The 17204-nt window shown below is 31.8% G+C and overlaps 1 protein-coding gene across 1 annotated transcript in view; it reads right to left on the bottom strand.

Moving 5' to 3' along the window:
• LOC124353828 (endoplasmic reticulum aminopeptidase 2-like) overlaps positions 1 to 17204 on the bottom strand; it is a 98642-nt gene that overhangs the window by 23942 nt on the left and 57496 nt on the right. Inside the window, exons 3-5 of the mRNA XM_046803852.1 lie at positions 7765 to 7815; positions 2977 to 3129; positions 1600 to 1788 (exon numbers count right to left, since the gene is read on the bottom strand). Coding sequence (XP_046659808.1) covers positions 1600 to 1788; positions 2977 to 3129; positions 7765 to 7815 — 393 coding nt within the window. The remainder of the gene's footprint in view (positions 1 to 1599; positions 1789 to 2976; positions 3130 to 7764; positions 7816 to 17204) is intronic.

Raw genomic sequence — 17204 nt, 5'->3', positions numbered from 1 at the left:
TAATAAGGAAATTGGCCTGAAGTTTTTCATTTCATGTTTCTTTCCTTGTTTGTGTAGTGGACACAACAGATGTCCAAAAGCTGCATATCACTAACTATAAATGTTGAGATATTGGGGATAAAAAGGGTTGGTTGACATGTCTAGTTTACTGCTGAGGATGACTGTTGGAGTGGATGGGGTTCCCATAATGTTAAAGGTTGTTTCAAGCCTGAACATAAGGGAGTATTGTCCCACCGGACTCCCAGCCTGCTTTGACCAGGAGAGGATGGAACAGAGTCCCTTCTTCCAAGGTGACTGAATGAGATATTGCCCATATCCCTCCTCATAGGATCTTGACAGGAGACGGGCCCTACCCCCAACCTTACCCATCCTGAATATTTTGTCATTCCAGAAGCAGTGCAGAGATTCTTGTAGAAGGAAGTACAATGAGGGGTTTCCTAATATTCTTGACCTTGGACTGAGTGGAAGCCTCATTCCAGTGTTGAAATAAAAAAGCATAATCAGTTTTTCTCTAAAATGTAAATAAAAAATATTTTTCTGATTTTTAATAAAATCTTTTGTTTTTTATATATTATGTTAGTTGTATATTCTATGTATTATGTATTTACAGTGAGTATGGCTTCAAATTAAAGTTGAAATGGTAAACAATAAATCATACTTTTTAATATTTTACAGTGAATGAACTATAAGTAAGGTATATCAACATCTATCAGACATTTCACAATGTAATCCCTTTCCAAATGCTTTGAATGTTCTTCTATAATTTTCTGGTTGAAAATTTTGTACTCTTATAATATGTGGCCTCAGTAAGAAAATTTGGGTTTTAAAATGTAGTTTTTTCTTCAATTGTAACTATAATATTTGAAGTCACTTTTTAAAATTGACTTAATAGACATTTACAGGAACATTTTCTAGTATATATAAAAAAATCTTTTTCTAAAGCTATATTTCTATAAAAAACTGTCCAAACTAAACTCATTACACTTAAATATTAGAAAATAAGAATCAACAAGTTACATTTTTGTAATTGAAACAAACTTTCTGCAGTTATTTTCTCAAACCAACAGAAGAAATTATATCTGGACTGGTCCAGTTTTGTTTTCAACTTATCAGCTTTACTTGTAAAACAATTAATTCCTAACATTTGAATAAAATCAAATTTTTAAAAAGAAATTATTAATAAAATTACAACAGTAATTTTATTAATCTACTTTTTGATAGTTTCAATTCAGGAGAACAAGTCAATTCATCATACTATAGTTTATTAGGGCATTTACAGCAATATGGGGACACCAATTTGAATACCAATAATAGGAAATTAAAAGATGAAGCCGTATATACAGAATTAAAACTAACTTTCACTGTACTCTAATGCTAAGGCTGTGGCTTTATAACTGAGAGGTCACAGGGTCAATTCCCAGGTAGGTTTACAAATATTTGTAGATGGTTTAGACTATTTTACCCTTAACGCTTTTAGTATAATCAATTAAAAATACCATCTGCATAGAAAGAAACTCCTAAAAAATGAAACATATAGTTATGATGTGTGAAACAATCACTCAATATTATTACCAAATAATAAATTTATAAAAAGTGTACCTTTTACATCCAGTGTGGTTAAGTTGGGATGGATATGCATGTGGTATCTTGTAGGTCTGGCAAAAGTCGGAAGCCTAGGGTTGTTCCAGGGGAAAATCTCCCCATTGGTCGCTATTGGGATCACGTTTCTGACCCCTTCCTCATCCTCTCCGTCCAATGATGCTGGCTTCTCACCGGCACAAGGGCACTCTAAATAGTGAGTAAGCGAGGAGAGTGTTAGAGTGAACCTGTTGATACTAACACAACACTGTGAAGCCTGTAAATCACTATGTCCTGTTGCTTCTTGCTTTCAATCACTACATGCACTTGTAAGGGCTTCACTTATTATTAGCTACTATCTTGTTACCGAGAAAAGACACAGAACTGACTTTGAACACATGTTCCATTAATTGTACGATACCTTAATTATCTTCAAACGTGAAGATTAACACCTTCACTGCAACTCTAATCATGTACCCACTTTAGGACAGCCGGAATAGTAATAAGCTGTGTCCACCACAGCCTGTGCATTAATATGTTAAAATGATTATGATAAACATGAGACTGATTTGTCAAGAAATAAATTTCCAAAAATAGTATCTACAGCTGAAGAAATAATGTTTGCTCTTTTTGGTACGAACTTTGGCTATCTACTGTTGGATTGTGATTTATTTTCAGATGTGTAAAGCTGAGTCCATGTTTCGTCAACTAGAAAAAATGAAAGTCTTTGGATTGCAATGAAATAACAACAAACCACTTTTGGACAACACTACAAGAATTGTTGGAATAACTAAAAACTGTTTGCATGATTCAAAAAAATTTTAAACATACAGTATAAATTTAAATCTCTGAAAATTGGTACCAGTTTCTCCTAGACTTGCTACAAACTAAAATTTATTATAATTCAAAGCAGTGCTGCCATATCGATGGCACTTGAAATTTTAAAACTATTCCTATATTGACTAAATGCCAACCCTCTTGCTTACTGAAGCCAGAAAACAGTCTTTTAGCTATCCTAGACATAGCACGCATCTATTTGTATCCAGATTTACAGGGAATTATATAAATATATCCATCCTACTTGAGATTCTCTCCTAAAATATTTTTATTCCAAAATTTTAAATTATTGATGGTTTTAACTTTGACAACTTTAGAATAAAAAATGAAGAATTTCCAATTTTGATGAGGAAATACCCTTACAGTTTGAATTATAACCATGAGTTTTAATCATGCACAATGAGTGTGCGTCTGTTTCCTTGGAAGGGAAACAAAGATTTATAGAATGGTTTTGCAATTTATTGGCTTACTGTCACATGGAATTGGTTGCTATTAATTATGTTTCAGTGAGTAAACATTATCTTTAGAATGAGCGAAAATCAACTTAACGTATGTACCAACCTGCTTGTGGCCCAGCATAGGCGATGATGAGGGATATGGTGAAGAGTATTGCCATGACAACAGTAGCGATACATAGTGCTCTCTTCTGGGAACAGACTGCAACTCCATTGTGCTCGTAGACACTGCGTTTGTGGATCCCAGTTTGGCTATCACCTGTCAATGTTGCATTTAATGCTTATTACAACCTATTAGTGTTTGTACATGATCACATAACAGTTACTTTATAGGATACAACTTTTAATTAGTAATCATTATAAAATAAGTTATAGCACTTAAATATTTATTATGTAAAGCTTATAAACTAATGAAACGCAAATATCATTGTAGTCTGGAGAGTGTGAAATGTGCAAAGATTCTTAATGTTGATGTTAAAATCGTCTTAATATATTATCTGAAAGATTAAAGGAAATATAAATTTTAAAACCCCTTAAAAAACACACACGCACACATTACCCAGTGTGTAATACATATATTACCATTGGCAAGGTGCCTTATTAACTACTGAATCTTCAGAAAAATGAATAACAATATACAGAAATAAAATACCGATTCAAAACCAAACCATAAAAACATTTTCAGAAAATAATAATAAATAAAAATTAGTATTAATACAATTACAATGAAAAGTTATAAATTTGTTAAACTGAAATATTAACTAAGTTACGCATTACTGTACTTCCTTTTGTAATAAATACATTATTATACAACATATTATTGGCAATTAATAACTGTGTATAGATGAAATATGGTATATATGCTATCAAGCCTGTATTATACAAACAACAATGTATACTCATACCATTAGTATAACTCATTATTTGTACTAAAAAAATGGTCCTTTAATTCTCACAATGAATATTTTCTAAGCGTAATATACAATTATGAAATATTCTAGCCTTGGTCTCACAAAAAGTTTTGTGACACATGGTTAAACAAAGATATAATCTAGTACTCCTCTGGTTTGACTTTATATCATGTTCAAATTTAATTTCCACTCTAATTTCCACTGAGTTGATATTTCAGGATTCAGTAGAAATCATTCAACATATGTTCTGTTACACACAAACCTAATTTAAAAATATTTTAACCCTGTTTGTGAAAGTATATACCTTTAAAACTTATATCTGCATTAGAGACCAATATAGACTTAGGCAATAAATTAAAAGTTTAACAAAACGGATGAATGTTATATTTTAATTAAATATTTACGATATTGATTATTTAAATATATTGTTGCTGTTTAAACTTTATTCACTGAAATTTAGAACTCAAAATCAGTCCAATGTCTTGAGACCTCCAATCTGTCTTGAATAGAATTGACGTATTCAATAAGAGTATACTTGCATTCACAATATTCATTATAGCAACCAAGTTAAATAATATTAAAAAGGACACTTTTCCATTTTAAATGCTCCATTACATTCATCACATTCCAACAAAATTCTTAGCTGTAACTCTCAGTTTTGCACCTATCAGGGGCATTGTAGCTAACTTCTCTTTGGTTAGTATCTCATGGATTCTTGATATAATTTATGATCATTGGAAGATACCCTCTCTGGAATCATTTCCGAATCATGGAGGTCTAAATAAGGGGGGTGGGGGGAAGGAAGGTATAACAGTTTCTTGGTGAGCACATGTGTGGTAATATGTATATATGTACAAAGGTACAGATATTGTAAGAACAAAAGTTCAGAAGTTGTAAGTTGTTAATTCTGCATAAATTGTTGGTAGTTTTTAATTCGTCACTCATGCCACATGTAATGATATTTGCTGATAAGGTTGATTTTGATAAAGTTGCAAATATTTGTATAATTTTAATTTTCATTACACTTACAATCTTAACTTAAGTACTTAAATGTGATTTTAATGATACTAACAAATATTGTTTCACTAAACTATCACACACTTATTTTGATTGGCTCTCAGTCCAGTATTAACTACAAAATTAGTAGGAAAGACATAGTGAATTCTTCAAGAAATGTAAATGTTGACAAATGTTCTGTTAGATCTTGGCAATTCTACAATTACCATTAATGCTTTTGAGTAATTGTTATGAAATTTTACATTCACTTTTTTAAAGGCAATATTAAATTAGAAAGGCACAGAGGCTCAAAGAATTTATATATCTTTTTTTTTCTTTTAAACATATTAGAAGAACCTGTAAAACTGATATATTTTAAAGGAAAAATCCAAAAATCTCCAGTTATTACAGCTATCCAAGGCAATTAAATAGGAAATTTATAAAATTAAAAAAAATATTAATACACATAGACTTGAAAAAAATGCATTTTAGAGGCTAAGATCTATCTACTCGTAGCAATGAGTAGATGCTATAAGCGTATCAAAATAACTCATTTTCCCTTTGGAAATTTACTTACAAATATAATATCCTAAAAGCTGCTAGATTTAGTTAGTTGTTAAATACAGGGCAAGCTCCTCCATATATGGCACAAAGTTTTCAGAGTGCAAAATCGACGATTTAAAAAAAAGTTGGGATTTGAAAACACATACATAATAAAAATTTAGTACATCTGTTCATTACTACCTTATGCAGAGAAATTGCTAAATAATGAAAGGTAAATGATGTTTTACTTTATTTAAGTTAAGTTTTTGTTTGTTATTGAGGGAACTGTACACAATGTTAGTATAAAACTAAAATTGCCATATACCCATATGTAAAACTTTATGTTGATGTAGCTTTTCCAATACTAATTTAGAATTATAATTATTACTCTATACAAAGCCATTGTTAATACTACTTTTAGAAGTACCATAATACATTGAGATTTGGGATATTAGATTACATGTATTTCATATAAAATTATAATTCATTTTATTTACATATCCCAGCCATTAATAAAAGGTAATAAAATGAAATTCTTTTTACAACATTACTTTTTAATGTTTTACAAAGTTCCAATGCCTGGCCGACCATGTGCAAGGTGTAGATACCTATGAAAAAACAATTTAATGAGGGCGCAAAATTTGCTTTCACCTAGGACACCAAAAACACTAGAGCCAATCTTAATAAAATATATATTGCTGTATATAAATTTAAAGGATTATCCAGATGTGTTTAGGTATACTCCTACAAGGTAAGAATGAATTTAATTTAATATTTTTAATAGTAAAAAGTTAATTACTTGAGGAGACATAACTATGATCAATAAACCAGTCGGTAATAACATTATTTTACAGTATCATCAAAGGTCTAAATAACAATGAATTCTAATGATAACATGGAATGAAAAAACTTATACTATTAAATGTTATATACCACTAAAAATAAGGTTTTGGAAACTGGTATCTGTTCTATTCCTCATGTGAGAAAGTCTAAAACATTAAGTGTACATTCAAGTTATCAAGCCTCATGATTTAGTGTTTAACTGAGTAAAAGACAGACACCAATTTTTGAGTTTTAACTCAGTTTTCAAATATAAAGATTGCAAATATTTATAATTGTTTTATCATTAATTGAAATAATTTATTGTCCATAAAAAAAATGTTAACCAGAAACAAGAGCTTACAGGATAAAACTCTAGATATTGAAGAGTTTACTATATACTAAATATAATGCTTAGTGCCATCATATTGTCACCTAACACAGAAGGTTAAGTTTAAATTTGAATTTGATTTATTTTATGTAGTCTTATACTATGAATAAACAATGGGTAATTTGTTTCCATGTAGGAACAATAAACACAATTAAAGAATAAAATAAAAATGTATTACCTTATTATTTGTATTTTCTTATAGTCTTTGATTGTTATACTAATCGTAACATAAGTTTTCATTATAAACTTTGAACTATCCATTAAAATTAGAAATTACATCTATTTCATGACAAAATTGTCAGCGTTCTTACTTTTTTGCAGGAATATACATTTTTTACATTTTCTAATAATTGGAAACAAAAAAATGTATTGTGAATAGAAAGATGTATTATGTTCACTATTTTAATAGGTTTTGATGATTGAAATTGATCTTTAGTTGCCTACAGTTGGCATACAGGTCCCTAAATAAGCATGTACACCAGGCTTTCGAATATTTTACTTTTAATTTTAATTTACATTACAATACATATAAAAGGGAGTACTATTTTGTAACTTTGCTACAGTACTGTATATAGGTAATAATGTTTAAAAGGACACAGGTTAGAAGAATATACTACACACTAAGAAAGAAGAAGAGTAGAAGAGTTATGAAATTACTCAGGAAAATCACAAAGACAACATCTCAAACAAGATTTTAACAAACTTACATGGAAGGAAATGAAATTAAACAACAATGATTCAATGTTGATTCAATCTACAATGTCATGGAATTAGCACTTTAAAACTTCACACATAACAATGTCTTTCTAACAGGGTCAAACTTAGAAGATTAATAATAACGTCTCATGTACGTACAATACTCATACTTGATCAAAAAAAACTATTGTTACACCAGTCATTAGTTAGTAAAGAAAAAAAACTGTAGTTACATGTATTTACATTTGATCAAACAAAACACTGCCAATACAAGACCACTTTGTTAGTTTTTAATTCTCTTGATGCTGACACAGCATAATTTTCTTCATGCAGATAACGTGGTGGCTCACCATCACTAAATACGAGTATGAACCTCAGTTCCAACTGTTAATCTACCTACGTATGTACATAAGGCTACACTATGTGTTTATACGTAACAACGCTACGGCACCATAACACATTCACTGTTCCACATGTTTTGTACAATACTACACAATACACACTCTAGGCAGTGACACAATACAAGATGTACACTCACCGCAGAACACAGGGACTGGCCATAACGAATCTTCACCATCATGAAACAAAACTATTAGTATCCCACTCAATTCTGGTTAATGCTACATTTTACATTACACTATTGTAAAGTACCAAGTATTTGCTAGGCACACATTTAACTGTCTGCTCACTGTAGATAAATACATTGCCATGCAGGTTGCTAGAACAAAGTATCATCTATAATAGCGTGAAAATTGGATTAAAAATAAACCATTAAAATTACCTTTGTCTTTACCAACATGTCGAACAATGTGATTAATTTGGTTAAAAATAAACAGAAGACAAATTTTAAATGTTCTTTTCATTATTTTTCTCTATTTTTTTAACATAAAGATACGCAGCTTTCATGGCGTTGTGTTTCTTTGGTAACTTATCATCTATGGATGTGGACTGTCCATACCTACTTAACCTTCTAATCTCAGAGTGCCTTGTGAAATACGACATTCCCACCTGTTTCAAAGTGTAGCAACTAACTGCAGCCTATGTACTCCACCCTACTTCCATAGGTTTGGCAATCGGGTGCCTCTACATCTGAATTTGTTCAACGATAGCAAACCAACTGTTAAAAAAGTCTTTCTCTTTGAGAATTCTCGCTACTGGTAGACTACAGATGTTGTCTTTTTGAAGCATTTATTTCTTTTTGTTGTTGCGTGTTAAGTAATTATTGAGTAGTTTAATTTAAAATATTTATTGTTGTTTGTTTGAAATACTTACTGTAATTTTGTTTGAATTACTATATTTTTGTGTACTTAATCTGCTGCATTATAAAAAATGGTGCAACCATTTACATAATTAAACATTTATATTGTACCACTGCCTATCATTGCTGACTAGTTAATACTTATTTTGATATAATTGACATTTGTGCTCATTATCTGTGGTAGATGTAAATAATGGAACATAATTTTTTTTTATATTGCATTCAATTTTTATTTATTTTATTTTTCTCATGATATTAAGAGTTTTAATACAATCTTCATAATCAACTTATCTAGATATATTTAATATTAAACTAATCTTCCATTTATATGTTTTATAGTATATCGTGTCAACTGTAGTCTAATATTCCTCATGTAATTATAATTTAGGGGCTTTTTGGCTGTTAACTTCCTTTAAGTTTATCAAGTGAGACAAATAAGAAATAAAAAATCATAATTACAATTAAAATTATCATTTGCACAGATGTTTTTGAAATAAACTCTATATCAAATGATTATACGTTATTACTAAGAACATGGAAAGCTAGAACTAAAATACTTTTCAATTCTTAGTATTCTAAGAACAGCAAAATAAACAAGTTTAGTTGAGTTCTTTTCAGCACAAAATGTAACATGAATCATCAGCCACAACACCCCATATGCATTAAAATAAAATAAGTTAGTATCAAAATGGTGAATCCAAGACGCAGGCAAAAATATTAATTTGTTACAAAATGAAGCATTTTACTCAACAATGAACTGGAATTTAGGCATTTTTTATTGTTTTTTTTATAGATTCGTTTTATAATTGTATCTCTAGTATTTATTACTCAATCTCAATCTCTTGTATACTGTGGTATAAAAAAACATTAAAAAAGGAATTGGAGCAATTAAACAAATGTACCTTACAAGATAAATTTGTTTAATTTACTGTGCCTACTGTTCATTTAGTATGATTGATTTCATAGCAGAATTTGATACTGTTACACTAGGTCACATCAATGATAATAATAGGCCTTAACGGTATGATCAATGTGACTAGCTGTTAACAGAGATCTGTGATTAATTTTTTCTGTGGTATATACGTATTGAAACAGCATATACTAAATGCAAGATAATGTGGAAATAGTGATAAGAAAATCCTCAGTTTTTGGTTCCATAAAAATATATAAAATAATTTTTTTTCAGCCTTTGAACATAAATATAAAATATATTCTGTTGTTTCTGTATATTTTCACTATTGATTTAAAAAAATTCTCCACTTATCTATGTTTGTTTATAACATAAACCCATAACCAACTTATTTTATAATTTTGTTCTGCATCATGAAAATGGATCATATGTCATGCTTTTAACCTGAACATGACTTTTCTCTGTATGTAACATGTCGTACAACCCAGAACTTTTACAATTTTCTTCTGTTTCTTAAGTATTTTTAAGCATACACCAAAAACTAAACACCTCTATCACCAAACGTTCACATAGTTTTTTAAATGTAATTTTTGCAGCATCAAAATACTCGTAGGTATTTTGATTTGTTGTTGATTTCTTTCCTGTTTATTTTTGGAAAACAATACACTGAAACTAAGGAAACTCTTGCTGTATTGGCACAGCGTGGTACCTTATGATCGTATTAAGACCAGTAACGTCACTAACAGTGCTTTTATCTGCAGTTCCATTGCACATTAACAAAACTAGAGTCGAACAATCAAAATACTGCGACTGAAACCCATGTTGCTGGAATAGTTCGGTTTGTTTATCTACATAAGGACAGCAGTATTATGACCTGTTGCATCACTCGCAGTTCTCATGTTCGAAGGTCCATTGTACACTATTATCAGAACTAGTGACAAGGAATTAAAATAACACATTAGCTTTCTGCTGAAATGTAGCCATGTTGACGGTAGTGGCTCTGACGAAGCGATTCACAGCGAATCACTCGGTCAAGGTGAATCAGTTACGTCGCGTCGGTCAAATCTACGTCGCTTAATATTACACACCATCACCCCAACGGTGAAGAATAGATCTGGGACTGGATTTCAACTGGTTGCTCTTTTATTGCGTTTAAAAAACAAAATAGCCCTTTCTGTAACCTACAATTAACCCTTTTACTGCCGACGTGCGCAATCGCGCACGTTGCGATTTGTTCGAAAATTGCCGACGTGCTTATTTGCGCCCGCTGCCGTTTGTGCGAAAATCGCCGACGTGCGCTATAAAAGCCGTCTCGTATTTGTTTTATACTGGTTTTCAATGTTGTCCAAATGAATCGAAATTCAGCTGTGTTATTCATTACTATATGGACAACACACAGAAAACAGGTTTTATAATCTATGGAAGCCATTTTTGTTACTGAACATCTTTGGTTATAACTCGAGTTTGGTTTGATGAGGTTATGGTCGATCTCGTTAGTCGTGAGTTCCACTTGTGTTGTTTCGTGTTTTACACTTTATTTGACATTTATATTTGTAAATCTACATATTTTTACGATTAATAAAATGAGTAAGAGAAGAAGATCACCTGTCAGTGACTCTGCAAAAACTGCAAAAAAGGTGTTCATCCCACATGTTTTGGGGAACACAAGTGCTAATCAGCAGGCCTATGAACCTAAAAAATGTATATATATATATTTTTGTAAATATTGATCAAAGTGCCTTTTAACTTTAATTTTCTATTATATATTATATTTTCATATCAGTGGACAGTGATTTATGTATTATAAAATGATTTATGTGTTATAAAGTGATATAGTGTTATCAATAAGTGTTATCTTAAAATTCGAGGATATTGCACCAATTTCAAAAATTCATCACAGCTTCGGTATTTTTCAAAGTATGTTCCTAAAACTTTTTGGGAATGTTTATATATAATTACTATATAATAAAAAATTATAATTATGGTGGTGGTTTAATATTTAAATATAGTTGTTGAAGTGCAAACTCAAAAAATAATTTTTATTTATTTAAAAATTTTTGTTTCATGACATAATATATATATTTTTTTAATGACAGAAAATGTTTAAATTATTTTTTGTAGCAAATTGCAACTTATAAGGAAAAAAACAAGATAAAGTTTATCAATTTATGATAAAAAATAATGAATCCATGATTTTTTTTTAAATCATTACATTTTAGTCAATTTCAGCCCGGCATTTTTAGCAAGTCAGTAAAATTAAAGTCTGGCATTTTTCAACAAACTAAAAAAAAGTGTCCGGCAGTAAAAGGGTTAATCAAATATTAACTGATATCCAACATTTGTCTGAAATATAACACTTGAATACTCTTACAAGTATGCGTTGTGAAATTAAACTAGTATCATTGCAATGTGCGATGTAACAGGTCTGTAGTGCCCGCACTTGTGATAAGTGACAAATGATGAAGCTTCTCTAAGTATTAGATCAAATTAGAATTAAGTTTTATGCAAGTTGTAACAATATCACGAACAATTAATTCTCTAGTTAACGGTATCAGTGGTAAAGAGATCGCGTGCGGTAAGTAATAGGTTATCTACTGCCAATGCAATCCCAGTTAAGAATTAGGAATGCTGACCTCAGAAGAGAGATAGTGAGAAAGGAACATTTGAAGATAAACGGACTAGAAAAAGATCAGAGAAGAGTTTTTACAATCTAGATGTAAGCCATACATTGATCCGAAAAGTTAAGAATCTTTTCTATATTGTACAGTTTCGAGTAGAGATGGATGTAATCGCAATATAGTCGCATTCTAATTCTCACGTAAACACCAGTTTGAACTTCAGTCGTTTGACTCAGGCACTAGACACGACCTAGTTTCAATGACACAAAATCATCACTTCTTTAAATAACTCTGACACCGTCAAAGTGATCCCATTATTTAGGTAAATTAAGATTCCGTTCACTTACGAATAGGCTATCTTTTCCAAATGACGAATCCTTTAAAGAGCAAATAAAAGCTTTTGACGTTGTGAAGTCGTCAATAGCAGGTGCTTAGAGAGGTGGGAATCAATCAAACCTCATGAAACTGCCCAATTAGCGTTTAAGTGACCACCGCTTATTAACTAATGTCGAAGACATTAAATGGGAAATTTCGCTTTGTTATGAAGAAATTTTATTTTGTCTCAAATTGTATTAATGTTTTTAAAATATGAGAATATCCTACTTGTTCATATAGGCATTTTAGATGTTTAATTTTTAAAGAAATGCCAGAGCATGTTATTTTATTATATTAAAAGGTCTGTTGCATAAATGTAAACATATGTAAGTTAATTTAAATCTAGATTTAAAATGGTCGAATAATTCAACTGTATCTTGACTGTCTTTAAAATTGTTTTAGAGTAAACAGGTTTGTAGAGTAGGCTACTATTATTGCAATTTAAATGCGAGCACAGCATTTTAAACCACTGTAGATTTATTTTAACAAATTTAATTTCCCTAAGTGGCCCAATTATAACGAGGTAGACATGTACCATGTGAGGTACTAAATCCCGTATGTCAAAAATAAGTGATCCAAACCTGTCAGGAACGCAAACGTCGTCCACATCCTGTTCACTCATCACTAGGTGCTTGCGACGCCAGACGACTGTGTCTATGTCTCGAACACTGGACACTACCGACACTTTTATGAGTTTGTCCCGAGAATCAAAATAAGCCACTCTTTCAACTGGACCGAGTGTCCGAGGGCTAGGCTACGCGGGGGCCCCGGTGTGTTGCCGTGAGCCTAGCGGGGGACGGAAGGCGTGCTGATCACGTCACAGAACAAAACTACGAGCTACGGGTATCGACTGATATGCGGCAGATTTGTTAGTACGGAAGTAACGGATTTGCAGTCGGTAAAGAACTAAGGCGGGATGAAGTTCGGTTTAACATTCAATCGGCATTTCGTATTGATTAATCTCACGCACCAAACTCGGCCGCCGCGCCGCAGCCCGCCCCTAGCGGCGAGTCTTGCAACTGTTTCCTCCTCATCTGGGGTGTTGAGACATTCGCAGGACTGCCCGTGCTCTTCAACTCGAGATTTTGTAAACTAATGAACCTTAGTGACATTTCACATATTAACTATTTTATTTTCTAAAGTCAAAGTCTAATTCTTAAAAAAAATATCTAGGAATGTATTGTCTACTTCATATTACACGAATAAACTAATTTTATATATTTTCAGATGCGGATATTTTAATAAGTAAAATATTAAGAAAATAATACGATTTCATTTCTATTTGGAAATGAGAGTAAAAATAAGTTTGGTACTCAAAATGCTTAACGAAAATATTAAAAATGTCTGTTGTTTGTTGATTATTATTGAATCAACCACTTGAAATTACCATTTTACCACTATTTTGGCGGCTACATTTTTCTAAATGCCAACTTATGACATAAAACATCTTAAGCCAATATTTATCACAATAATATTTTATATGCCATTCTGTACGACTTCCCATCGACAAATATTTTCAGAGTAAAACTTGCAAATTAAAATTGTTCAGCACAAGGTTTTGAAATTAGTGTAATAACAGATCCCCATAGGTACACTATTTTACACTAAAATATATAATCTTATTGTTCACTTTTGTAAATAATATGCATTGCAGTGCAGGACTATAATATACAATGATGGCTGCCCAATGCTCACAGAAATAAATATACTAACTTTTCGGAACGCTTCAAACCTACACATGTCAGTTATAAATCCCAGAAAATGTTAGTTTTTCAATAAATCCCCTACACAACAACAGTACTAGATTTCAATTCACATACATTTTACGAGGATACAAAAACATTTCCAACAGCATAAACAAATAATTTAGACGTGTTCTCTCCGCATTCTCAGTTCTGGTATTTAGTAAACATTAAATCTTTCATAGTTTCTTCAAAAAGTCTTCAGATGAATAGGTGAAATAGATTTAAAAGTGTTGAAGAAGAATAAGCTTGGACAATTCTAGAAAGCGAATTGACAATAAACTCATGCACAATGTAGTTAAAAACACCAATCGTTTTAAGGCAGCTAATATATGAAATTACAAGACAAATTTTATAAATGAATGTACATAAATTTAAACAGAAGTAAAGAAATGAATGCATCAAGATGGACCATCTACCAAGTACAGAAGCATTTTTAATGAAGACATGCGTACATTCCCAACAAAAACACAGATGCGTACTATACAGTATATAGTTAAACCAGAATTACTGAGCGCGCGGCCCTCGGATGTACCGTACTGAAAACATTGACTCACTCGTTCAGGGTCAAATATCACACTTCAGTTCCTCCCAAATGTTATCAGGACGGTTAGTAGCACTCCGACTTCCACGCGCATAGCTTTAGAGTGCCATCTTTATAGGGTGGAGATAAAGTCACCTGCTCTACTCTGAAATGTGTTTTTATTTGATCTCTTTTCCAAAATGAAGAGATAGAAAGTAACTAACAATGTACAGTCGGTGCCACGTTAAATGATAATAACTCATACAAATATTTAATTTTTCAATATTTGCCCGGCAGTGTTTGTTCTGTTTTGCTTCCAGAGAAGTTCCCCGGCTGACATATTTTGGTCTCTTTGAGTCCTTGCTTATCAGAAAATTTTGGAAATTTGTAGCAACCAAGCTTTCAACATGGGGTTCGTTCTGCAGAAAAGAGACATTCGGACCATTTTGAAACTTTCCAGCAGGTAGAGTTGTAGGTAGCATTTTCGATCATATGGTGCTCTGACTCGTCTTCACCCAAAATTTTTTTATACTATGATTTAAGTATCCAAAATTTATTTTTTCACTTATAGTACAAGATACAAAGGAAATATTGTTATTGAGAGGTTGAGACTAAAGTCTCTTTACTTTTATAGTCCAAAATGGTTTAATTCCATTTTTTTATTACATAAACAATTGTGAGACATTAACCCTTTAAAACCCTATCGAGACACCTTGTAGTCGGTATATACACCTGGGTGGTAGTTAGACCATACTAGCACATGTTACAAAAGTTTAATACAGTTATTAATTTAGATCATTCAATTGACTGTTTTACTGATATGTATCACATATTGTACAATATAAGATGTACACAAAAATACTGCTTTTTATAATCCGTTTAAAATCTAATTATAACATACATAGGTATAGTGTATGCTCTAAAACAATAATACTATTGCGTCTAATTTATATTATATTTAGGTTAAAATACATTTTAATTGTTTTTTGTGTACACGAATTTTAAATGTAATCCGGCTGGAATGACTATGTAACGTTACTCCCTCATTGTCCTGTGGGTGGTGAATGCCACCCTGATTTAAAAACTCTGGTCTGGCTTATTGCGCTTAGTCACGCAATAAGTTAATTCTGTATAAAGCTGCAGTAGCCTGATTTAAAAGATTTAAATTATAACGTTTTATCTATAATTTAAATTAGGTTAATAATCAAATGTCACAATGATTTTAGATGAAACTTAAAGGATTTTTGTAATGTGAATCCGTTGATCTGACGTTCAATCGTACAGTAAGATTGATGCAAAAACTGAATATCAAGACAATCCAAACCAGCCGGTTTCACTGAGGTTAACTTGAACCAGGCAACAGAGTTCGCTAGTGATACTCTATGTCTAGCCGTGGTGGTAGTTCGTATGTGGACCGTTCGGATGGTGCTGTGAATAGCATTCCAGTGAGACTTCTGTGTTCTATCTTTTCTGGGATTCGTATTTTTTAAATCCGGCGAAATCCGAACGTCATGATGCTACCTTGAACCAGACGTAATGTATGTTTTTGGACTGTCTTTACTGTACAGTAAGCCACTTTGGTATAAGACCGATCGAACTTTTAATAATACGATCGAGATCTTAAATGCAAAAGTGGACGAGTTATAAAAAATAGCTCTTTCTAATCATGATGCATACAGTATATTTTACTTGAGAATAACGATAAACAATAAGTTTAACAAAATAATTTTTATTTTTAACCTGCATATTCTGAAAACTACAGCGAATAGGCAACATGTTCAAAACAAATATTTTTATTTGTACATTTTTTTGTATTCTATAATTTTTATAGACACTATGCTCGCATGAAATACGGCCAGTTTTAATGCCGTGTAATGAAAAAAATCTTTTGTAAGTTCAGTTAGTCTACAAATTTAGTCACTGAATTATGTTTTTGTTCGACAGCAAAATGGTTATCTATAAAATATGTTAACTCATTGTATGGGTCAGGGAGGAGAAAGGCGACGAGACCTATATAAAAGATCTATTGTGCTCCCCTAGGCAGGAGCTTATACTGGAGAAAATCCTAGTTACAGCAGTTCTCCCAACACTTCCGTCTCGAGGAAACCAACCACTTCAATCGGGTAGCACTTCTCTTCTACTCAGCCACATTCTATTAAGAGGTACGTTGTGTATGTCTATCTACACAGTATAGTCTTATCAGGTATTGTCTTATCTCAAATCAAACTTTTACAAGCGATTGTTGCTGAGCTTGCATGACGTTACTACAGAGTTTGATAAGCTTCCTAACTCACTACTGGTCCTCCTGGTCATAGTTACCAAGTAATAACGGTCAGGGCTTGTATCAACCCTGAGTGGTTGTTCCAAAAGTTTCTTCTTTGGGTATCTCCTAGTACCCTAAATTTTCTTATAAAGAAAATTCTGGTTCAGGTCCCATTAGAGGTGTGAAGGGAATACTCTCGGATCAAAACGTTTACATACCCGAGTTCGAAAGTTAACTACAAACGAATCTGTAGAACTGCAATAAAGGGAGTTACATAAAAATATAACCT

This window comes from Homalodisca vitripennis, chromosome 1 (assembly GCF_021130785.1).
Source record: "Homalodisca vitripennis isolate AUS2020 chromosome 1, UT_GWSS_2.1, whole genome shotgun sequence".
In the NCBI taxonomy this organism is placed as follows: Eukaryota; Metazoa; Arthropoda; class Insecta; order Hemiptera; family Cicadellidae; genus Homalodisca; species Homalodisca vitripennis.
Note: the sequence above shows the minus strand (reverse complement) of the source record. Positions and strands in the feature narration are given on the sequence as shown.